At 51.6% G+C, this 10,341-nt stretch overlaps 1 protein-coding gene across 3 annotated transcripts in view; it reads left to right on the top strand.

The window, feature by feature from the left end:
* Positions 1-550: 550 nt before the first annotated feature.
* Positions 551-10,341, top strand: part of CCDC9B (coiled-coil domain containing 9B) — a 53,811-nt gene continuing 44,020 nt past the window's right edge. Inside the window, exons 1-5 of one of the 3 annotated variants that reach the window (XM_052811307.1) lie at positions 551-878; positions 6,318-6,431; positions 8,069-8,173; positions 8,941-9,003; positions 9,399-9,563. In XM_052811307.1, the coding sequence (XP_052667267.1) occupies positions 858-878; positions 6,318-6,431; positions 8,069-8,173; positions 8,941-9,003; positions 9,399-9,563 (468 nt within the window). In that variant the 5' untranslated portion in view covers positions 551-857. The remainder of the gene's footprint in view (positions 879-6,317; positions 6,432-8,068; positions 8,174-8,940; positions 9,004-9,398; positions 9,564-10,341) is intronic. The other 2 variants (XM_052811306.1, XM_052811308.1) reach the window with 2 other exon arrangements.

The raw sequence follows: 10,341 nt of genomic DNA, 5'->3' as shown, positions 1-10,341 counted from the left end.
TTGCTTGATCTGGGTCCCTGGGAGGTTGAGGGAAAGGGCTGCCAGTCTGTGTTGAGGGATGACATAGCACCCAGCCAGGACATGGTGCTGAGATAAGGGTTCGAGTGTGGCAACTCAAGATGCAGCAGATGACTGCTGCCTCTTCTCCCAAAGCCCCGCTATTTGTGACTCTTCTGGGGGTCATTTTGGCAGCTTTCAGACAGGGACTTACAGCGGGCCCTCTCCTTTGACTATGTGCTTTCTGCTAGTCATGGTGCCGGCTGGTAATGCCCACCCCGCAGCATCGCTTCTGCTCTCTCCCTGAAAGAAAGGCACATTTTAAAAGCAGCAAAATCATTCCCAGAGAATACTGAAATTAAACATAAAAGGCAAATCCGGCACTTGTTTTCCCATGAAGGCTCATGCACATACTCACACTCACAAGACATTCAGGACCCCAGATATTCTCCTGATCCCCCGCCAGGCGTGCAACTAGCCATGCATAACAAATAACACGACCCCATGAATGGCAACGAAGTGAAGTCAAGCTGTTTGCCTGATCCATTTTTCATTGTTCGCCTGGCTTTTCCCACTTTGAACGAGGGCTTGTGGCATCAGGAAGTTAAAAGGAGTCAGGAGGGGGGAAAAGGGGGAGTGTTTCTTTTAAAAAGAGAGTGAGATTGGAGAGGAGGACACAGGCACTCAAAACCCTGTCTGTGCTTGGTATATTAGGCAGCCAGTGCTCTTGGCTGGGAGCCCAGACGAGGCTTTTGTAATCAAAACATGATCTTGTATGCTGTGCAACCAGTGCTGAGAAAGGCCGTCTGATGGCTCTCCTCTTTTAGCTCTGCTCTGGAATCCGCCGGGCTTCGCCGCCGATGTCCAACATGCACCGAGCTGTGAGTGCTGCCTTTGTGGGGCCTGGGAGGGGCACGGGGTGGTGGGGTCCCTCACCCAAAAAGGCCACAAAAGGACTTGCACTCGCTTCCTTCAGGGTGGCCTTTCGGTGGTTGTCGCTTTGTTGTTTTTTTTCTTCGCCTGGCTGCCAGCAGGCACGGGGAGAAAACAAGCCGTACCGCATCGTGGGGGGGTGCTAGGGGGGTGGATTTTGGGTGCCGGGGTTTGCACGTCCATCGCCGGGGCAGGTTGCAGTGGCTGGCTCAGGACAATGTGCCCCCCAGGAGGGTGGGAGACCAGGGTAGATAACAAACAGAAACCTGGGCAGTACTGGATGTTGCTTATCCCAGCAAGGGTTTCAGCTGCAGCTGTCAAGCCAGAGGATATTTCTTAAAAAGAGCAGATGCATTTGCTTACGCAGAAGAGTGTTAGCTAAGGGCCCCGCTCCTCTCTCCTCTTCCCTCCCCCCCACCTTCTGTCTTTCTCGCTTTTCCAACCCTTCTGCCTCCGAGGTCTCTTGCTGTAGAAGCCGGCGATTGTAGAAGTATGCAGGAAAACACTGCACGCAGAGACAGTCTAGAGTGAGGCGTCCCTCCAGCCCCCGATGAGCTGCGTAGCAAGTGTGTGTGCCACTTAGGAGTGGGGGGTATGACAGAATGAGATGTCGTCATTGAATTGAAGCACAAAGCTTCTCGCTTTCCATTTCTCCTTGTGTGACATTTTTATTTGCGATAGAAAGAGGCCTCTCATTCTGCGGCTTCGTCACTCTGCCTTGCTATCTAGGAGGCATCGGGTTCGGCTGCTTTCTGATTTAAAGCCATCGCACGTTCGTTCTGCCAAAGCCATTTATAACTCTCCCGTCGCTGTGACATACGGGCACCTTGGCTCCCCGGAAGAGCTTTCCTCTGGGGAGGGCACGGTGTAGCCACTTTTCATCCTGAGCATCAGCTTCATCATGGGCTGGGGTGGCAGATTCGTTCCAGAAGCGGAGGAGAGGGCACATCCCCCTGTTATCGGCTGGCTCGGAGCAGCGGCTGACGAGCAAATGCTGACTTGGCTTAACCGTACAATGGGTGAGCCCCTGCGAGCCGGTGCGTGGGCTCGAAACGCCACTCGGCGCTTCTGCACGCAGCGGGGCTGCTCTGTGGCCCCGGGGTGTGCAGGCAAGGGACCACCTCTCATATGCATTTGCTGAAACAGATCGCGCAGAGAGTAATACGTTAATGGCTTCATTAATAAAGGGGAGGAGAAGTGCTGAATACCGGCAAAACTTTCCTTCCAGTGACTTGTTACCGGCTGGAAATGGAAAGACCCCCCTCCCCCCCTGTTGTGTTGCAAAGTAGACAAAATGCTGACAAATGTGCAGTCTCGCGCGAAGAGGGAGAATGGTCTGACAGGTCTTTTCCACCTTTTGCCTTTGAAAAGAGAAGAGCACAAATACAATCTCTGCAGGAATTTTTAAATTCTTCCTGAGCCGGCAGCTCTGTCAGTCCTTCTTCAAAGGAATTTGAAGATGAAAGGGGTGTGTTTGAGGGCATGCACCACTTTGATCCCACCCTCAAGCAGCCAACACCCCAGCACTCAGCAAACAGTGAACCTGCCAATTTAGTGCTCACAGAATAGCTTCTGTTCAGGTAAACATTGAATTCAGCTTTAATCAGCCTTGCAAAATGGCCATGAAAGTGTATCCACCCACATATACAATCTACTCACCTGTCGCGTAGCCGGTTGATTGATGGCAATGGAAAAGCGTGTTTCATTCTCCTGCAGACCTTGACAAAATCCCATTGTCCAGCAGGAGAATGTGTGGAGGCGGTTTAAATGTCCCTGTTGTTCCACCTGAACACAAATGCGTGCCTGTGTCCTGGCAGAGCGGCCCTCGGCGAGGGCTGTTAAATCAGTACTGATACAATACCCCTCACTGGGGATACAAGTGAAGATGCGCTTGTGCAGGATCTGAGTTCTGCTTCAGCAGACCGGTTCTCCTGCTTTTCCCCTCTCTGGTTTCTGACATCCAGCCCACCTCCTCTGTGATGGTATCATGTTTTCAACCTTTAATCCCTTTTCTCCAAAGAACATTACCTAGGCAGACTTCTCCCCCCATCCATGGCCCTATTATTTGCAGATCAAGCACAGATCTGCTTGATGAGAGCTGAAATTTAGTTAGCTTTGGGTCTTTTTTTCATGTAAAACGCTTGAAAGGAAGACCTAGCGTTGCAGGGATGTACAGTGATTCAGCAGCTGGATCCCTTCCTTTGAAGGCAAGCGCTGGCCATGCACACAGGGGATGATTTGCAGTCCTGGTTCCCGGGAGGCCTGTGACACTTTTGGAAGAGCAGTGATGCTAACCGCTGGCTGAATTCCCACACACTACCTAGAATTATTTTCCGAAGGGCCAGCTGATGAAACGTGCCCACATTCTTACTTGGTGTCCGTCTCCCAGGTAGCTGAAAACCTTCCCATGTTAAGGAGGTAGCTCCTGCAGCTCATCTAAAATCCTGTGCTTTCAAATGGGCAGGATATTCCCATCCTGGCAAAATGCTACATGACACACAAGAAATCAAAGGTCAGGTTCACAGCGCCTTAATTCTGCCTCAATCAATGCATTGTCACACTATAAACACATACATCTTCAGGAGGCTGGAGCCCCTGTACATCGCTGGATAGAGTTCACAAACGTAGCTGGGAACATAGAGCAGAGTCAAAGGCTTTCCCTCCCTTGGGCTACAGCATCTGTGGTTTTACTCTTTGCCTTCAAGCCTTGGGCTTCTCACTGCATGTTTGCTCAGTTTAAGAAGGGCTGTGGTTGACAACACCCCTCCATCCCCTCCTCCGGACCTTCGCCGCTCCAGTTTTTCCTCTGGTGACCTAATTAAGACCAGGCAAAAGGCAGCTGAGGTCTCCAGGAGAAACCCTCCCTTCCCAGGAGAAACCCTCCCTTCCCAGGAGAAAGGGTTTGCAAGTCCATTGGCTACCGCTCGAGGCTGGACCCTGGGGAGCCTGGCTGCCTGACTCACTGCTGGCATGAAGGCACCCAGGGCACGGCGGGTGTCAGACCCAGATCCCGTGTCCCCAGCTGCCATGGCTGGCCCCTGACGTATCCTTCCCTGAAGGAGGTCACACCTGCTATGTCATGATTAATGAAGGAAAAACCCTTCCTGCCTCTGCAGAAGCTCTTCCCAGCCTTGAACGCTACAGAGCCTGCAGCGGAGGATGCTTCTGGGGATTTTGCCGTTGGGATGGGCACAGCCGGGAGCCATCGGCCCTGAAGAAGCGAGGGCAGCAGAAATACTCACTCGCAGGGATGCAGTGGTGATTCGCTCCCGTGAAAATGGGGAAACCGACAGTTGTCTTGAAGGTTGTGGTGTTTTTATGAGGAATTTGATAGGAAGCCAAGAAGGATGGGCAAAAAGCATGCCTTGCCCATGCATCACGAGCAAAACCACTTTACTGTTACGGGGAATTTTAATCAATTTTATTTGCCAGTTATCAATTTTATTTGCCAGTTAACCATCTAGTAACGACTGATTCTCATTTTAAAGAAAAATAAAACCACACACACCCTTAGGAAAAACACCCTGCTTCTGTCCCGGCACCGCTCACCCCCATTTTTTTGTCCTCTGTCCCCCTCAGCACGGGGCACCCTGTTCCTTCGGCAAGGCGAGGACAGCTCCGGCGACGGGCTCCGCGCCTGGTGGCTCCCCCGGCCAGCAACAGCCCCTCCAGTGTCCCCACTCGGGCAGGCCTCCCTCCTCCTCCTCCCAGCAGGGCCTTTTTCTTCTCTACCCGCTCCTGCTCTGTCCTCGTTCCCCCTTTTCTCTTCAACATGGTTCCACAGAGGCACCGTCGCCGCCCCTGCAGGGCGCGGAGGCGCCTCGCTCCTCTGACGGCTCCAGAGCCCCGCGGACTCCCCTGATTGGCTCAGAGGCCTCACGGACTCCCCTGATTGGCTCAGAGGCCCCACGGACTCCCCTGATTGGCTGACTTTTGGCGGGAGGCCCGTGAGGGAGCCAGCTGGCAGCAGTCGGCGGTCTCCTCCCTCACAGGGCAGCCCACAGCCTACCCGCCGCCACCGAAACCACACCAGTTATGCCCAGTATACCCATACAACTGGGGTGGTTTCAGGACCCGGCTCATAGCGGCTGTCAGGTTAGCACCGGGCTGGGGCTGGGAAGGTTTCTGAGGCTGGGGTTGAAGGTGGGGCGCAGCCTTCCCCCAGGCAGGTCCCTCTCCCTGCCCCCGGGGTATGGCCGGGGGCTGAGGTGCCGCAAATCAGGGTCTGATACCGGCCCCAGAGACCTCGACAGGTCCAGGGCGAGGATGGGGCCAGGACGGTCATGTGCAGCACCAGAGTCACAGGCAGGCAATGCTGGCCCCAGAGGACATCGGCACACATGAACTTCTTTGCCAGCCCTTGGGGACCATCAACGTGCCTTTCTGCCAGGCGCTGGCTGTTTCCGCTTCATAGGGACACAACCCTGAGAATCACCCACAAGAGCAACATCTAGTTGTAGCGAGATGGGCGACATTTTCATTCCATTTGCTTCTCGATTCCTCCAAACTTTCCTGGAGCTGTGGGCGATATGCATCATGCATGGCAGCTGGATTTGCTGCAGTGCTACTGCGGCAGATTTACTGCACAGGGCCAAATGGCAAGGGCGGCAGGCTGGGGGTAGCCTGTTGGTGGTTAGAGTTGCGATATCAGCAAAATGGGTACCCAGGTGTGCAACGCCTGTTCAGAGATTTGGGGTTCCTTTCTTCCCCTCCTCAGTCTCACTTCATCTTACCCAGCTCTCTGTGTAAGTGAAGGAGAGGGAATATGAGATCTCTGCGGCATGCAGATGCCATGCTGATAAGGAGAGCACAAAAACGCTGTTTAAAAATAAACCCGTAGTGCCTTGGAGATCTCAGCCTTGCCTCCTTGCTCTTCATGCAAACACCAGGCGAAGTCTAGACAATATGGATCAGCTTGCTGCAGTGAGTTGATACTCATCAGCATTAATTTTCGCTAGACACTGCTGTCACTAGAATTTAAAAAATCCTATTTGTTATCCCTTGAGGTAACCAAGGTGCTCTCTGAATGTAAATGGACGGGAACTGATGTGCCTGAGAACACCTGAACCAACAGTAGGGAAAGGTGTCATTTACTCCATTCAGCTAAGCAGTGTGTTAACTCTGGAGCCTACCGACAGCCATCAAAGTGGGACATCAGCTTTTTGCTCTACCTACCTCATTGCTGAACAAAAATTGTGAGAAAAGAAAATGTCAATTCTGTCAGGAAAAAAGTCAGTTTACAAGATACAGTATTCTTTTTAATGTAGGACCAAGGGGAGAAATGGTGGGGAAAGACTCCTCCACTTCCCACCCTGTCTAAACAGAAGGAGCACGTTTCGTCCTATTGTTGTGATGACTGAGAAGAGCTTTGCTCCTTCTGTTCTCAGGATGCTGCTGTGGATGATGCAGTGTTAAGGAAGAAAGAGCAGAAAGATGTTGAACTCGATAAGAAAATCTTGGCTTTGCGGAAAAAGAATGAAGCACTCATACGAAGATACCAGGTAAGTCTGCAGGTTTTTACCTTCCCCAGCTCTGTTTTGGAGTCCTCAACTCACAGGGTAAGGAAAATGGTCAGCAGTGTCAGAGTGACTTTGTTATATAGATATCATTTTTACATCAGAAAGCATTTGGAGCATGTGGGCAGAGCTCTGCCTTTAGCTATGGCTCCTGAATTGCGTTGGAAAGCAGGCTCGCCGATGCTTGTCTTGCTGCTCCAGCATCTCCTCTCGCCCTACCATCTTCCTCTATCTGCATCACACCTTTCCCACCCCTTCACCTCATATTCCCCTGACTTTTCCCCCATCTGTCCTTCCCAGTGCCTCTTGTTTATCTTCTTGGATGCATAGGAGGTTGCATCCTCAAGACATTTGACAGGTTTATCTTCCCTACCTGGTGGTATGGGTTGAAGCTCTTCCATGGCCAGTCCCAGTATTTCTGTGGAGCACAGAGGTGTCCAAAACAGATTCCATGAAAAAAAAAAGGAAGATGAAGGCAAATCAAGGCTTTAGCAGCCTGCTGGTTACTGCAGCCTTACCCTCTGAATTAGGAGGAAGTACTCCAGCTACACCCTCTGGTTTTTTGATCCTGCCTTGGCCAAGAGAGTCTACACAGTGGCCTGCAGGAGATATCCAGCCTGGCTTGTATGAGCTGGTTTGGGTGACATTGTGGTAACCCAGAGCGCTCTCTGTGGATTTGTTTACCCTTCTTCATGAGTGTCTGCATACGGCAGTACAGAGTAGAACAGCCTGAGGGTACTCCTGGTAGAAGGGTCCCCCTTGGCTTGTTTGGGATATTCTCCTGCCTGTCTGTGCCCAAGGCCACTTGGCTTTAGGGGCTCTTTAACATTTGCCAGCTGGGTGGGCAGTCTCGAGTTTGACAGAGAACTGTGCTGAAAACCCCAAAACCCAGAGCACGCTTTGTGTCTTGGATCCAGAGCTGAGAGACTGAGTGGTGCTCTGGGCTGGGTCCTGCTTAGAAGAAATTTCCTTTGATACCATAGGAGCCATTATGGACCTTTTCTGGTGGCAGCAAAAAATGGTACATAGTGGAAAGCTATGGGAAAGGTCGAATGCCACAAGCAGCTGGGGGAGGGAAACTCTTACTCCCACATGAAATGCTACCCACCTGCCACTACCACTTGACTTCTAGAAGAAGCTGCCTAGCAGACAGCCAGATCTTGGCCACCTTCCCTTGGCCACAGATGATGCCCTGGCCCCAGACTGGCACAGGGACCATGGCTCCTGTGCACAGCCCTCCCTTTCTGCAGGCCTAGTGTGTCTTCCAGCCTCTCCACAGGTCCTATATCCAATTTGTCCTGAACCTCAAACTGATCATCTTCCCTGCCTGTCAGGAAGGGACCCCTGTACTCTATGCTTGCTTCCCATTGCATGTGCTGAGACCACAGCAGACACTCTGAGTCAAAAAGAGATTTACTAAGATGCCTGTGGCAAAAGGACAGGTAATGCAGGTCACAGCTGCCTGTGACCCCTTCCAAGGGCACACAAATGGGACACAAGTTGGTCCAGTCCTTCTTAGAGGTGGAGGTGGGTCCATTTAGGAGAAATCCTAAACAGGAAAATGGACAACATCTGTAGACATACAGGTACAGGCTGATGATAAGGATATATATGTATTTCAGGAAATAGAAGAGGACAAAAAGCGAGCTGAGCAGGAGGGAATGGCTGTTACCTCCAGGAGACCCAAGCAGGATGGACTCACTATTACCATCACCAAAGCTCACAACGTAAGTGCTGCCTCTCCTTCACCATGGGCCAGCTCTCACTCCAGACCTCCCTCAGCAAAGTGACATTTCTGGAAAGAGATAGCCTTGACAGCAAAGCTCTTTTAGGCATAGGACATAGCTCCTAAGCCCTTGCAAAAGGATGTGAAAACTCTGCAGAGATGTGTGCTCAGAATGGTTTTAGCTGATGCACATAAATTTCCAGCCATGCCCAGACACCTGTACCCAAGCACGCAGAATATACAGGCAAACGGATGAAAGTGTGAACAGGTACACTTGGCCCTGGATGGGTCCCAGGTGTCAACATCGCTGCAAATACGTAGGCAGACTGTATCAGGTGTATGTGTGTCATTGGAGGCATCAGGAATGCCTCTGAGAATGCCTGTAGGCTGGGCAAAGTCATGGTCTCCTTAGGCTTTGCGAGTGAGCAAAGCAAGCAGCCTTTGGTTGCTTTGGGGCTTCCCACAACTGGGGCAAAGGCTGCAAGTCCCAGGCTTCCTTCCTAACTGGACCAAATCTGTGTCTGACAAGCCCTGTCCACCCCTCCTGGCAGTGTGGGGCTTGGTAAACCACCCAGCCAGTCCTGCTTTAACCCCTGGGTGAAGTCCTCTGCCAGAGCTCACCGGAGCCAGCCCACCCTCCTGCCATGCGTGCAGTCAGCACTCCTGGGTTGTTAGATCCAGGCTAGTGCATTGCTCACTTCTCAACCATGCCCCGGCCCTTGCTTTTCTCCGGAGGTGCGCTGTTGCACACATTTTTCTCTCATACAGGACCTGAAAGATGCAATTACCCAGACTGAACACTATGGACAAGATAGCCCAGCCCTCTCGATGGTGAGCACCACCCTCAGGAGCCATCCACTTGGCTTCCAAGGCCATCTCCATCAGGACTTAGGCTTTCCTGATCTAACTCAGTGTGCTGTAGAAAGAGATGAGAATGACATTTGTTTCCTATAACTCTGGCATTTTAGTCTGAAATGTCAGATTTGTAAGTGCAAAGGATTTTCCAGACCCGCTGTAATTGTGGGTTTTGCTGCTGAGCAGACAACGAGCCCCTTGTTCCCTAGGAATGTCACGGCACCACGCCGGGCACAGAAAGCTTCCTCAGGGCAAGGCCTGCCTTTTCTGTAGCTGGCCTCCCTGCTCGTGTGCAGGTGTGTTTGGGGAAGGGAATCGCATTGGTAAGCCAAGGGGCCTGGATTTGCTAACAGAAGTGATTCGTTTTCCAGGACAAAAGGGTGGTGAGTGAGAAATGGGGGAGCCCCTGTCCTGCGAGCTCTGGGTTCGGCATTGGCAGTGAGGAAGAGGAGGAGGAGGAGGAAGCAGATCATATGTTCACATTCAGGATGGGGAAGAGGATGCAGCTGGCTGTTACCATGGACAACAAAGCCAAGGTGAGCAGGGAAGAGGATTCCTCTTACAGTGCTACCTCTTGACTTACAAAGAGGCTTCTGTTCTGCCTCTCACTTGAGCTTTCTGCTCAGCATGTCCCCTGGGTGTCTCGTCTCCGAAGGGAATAGTACCCTTCCCGGTCCTTTTCTCTCATTTCTCAATCCTTCAGCACAGCCTCAGTCTTCATCTCGAGTTGCCATGCTCTTTCCTCCCCACGTCTGATTCACAGGAATCAGCCCCCAGGCCTTGCTAAACCTCCCAGCGGCTCCATCCAGCCATGCGTAGCCAGTTCCTTTTCTGTGAAATCAGTCACCTCACTGCCCTCCTGGGCCACCAGCGGGTGTGTTAAATTGTGTTGCTGTGCCTGGAATGGGGATGGAAATAAGTGGGAGCGTGGACAGATTTAGCTGCATTACTCCCCAGCTACTCCCGGGGAGGCAGTGATGTTTGGTGGTAAAAACAGCATCATTTCTCCATGTTACTGTATCCCAGAAAGTCCTAAATGCAGAAGAAAAAACAGAGTGACATGAGTATCTGTTGGAGCTGCCAATGTGATAGGCAGAAAATGTGACCCAGTATTTGCAGACTTAATTAAAAATTGTGCAAAAAGGCAAAAGTAATTGAAGATGCTACTTCATTTTTTTAAATCCCAAAACATCCCCTCCTGGGCACTACCCCATCCCTTGTGGAGTCTGTGCATCTAGATATAATGATCCTAATGGCAGCTTTGGCATGTCGGGACTTACTTGCCAAGAAGGGTTTGATAAAACTTTGGCAGTT

The sequence above is a fragment of the Harpia harpyja genome, chromosome 16, assembly GCF_026419915.1.
Source record: "Harpia harpyja isolate bHarHar1 chromosome 16, bHarHar1 primary haplotype, whole genome shotgun sequence".
Taxonomy (NCBI): domain Eukaryota; kingdom Metazoa; phylum Chordata; class Aves; order Accipitriformes; family Accipitridae; genus Harpia; species Harpia harpyja.
The sequence above is the reverse complement of the archived record's forward strand: the minus strand, read 5'-3'. Positions and strand labels throughout refer to the sequence as shown.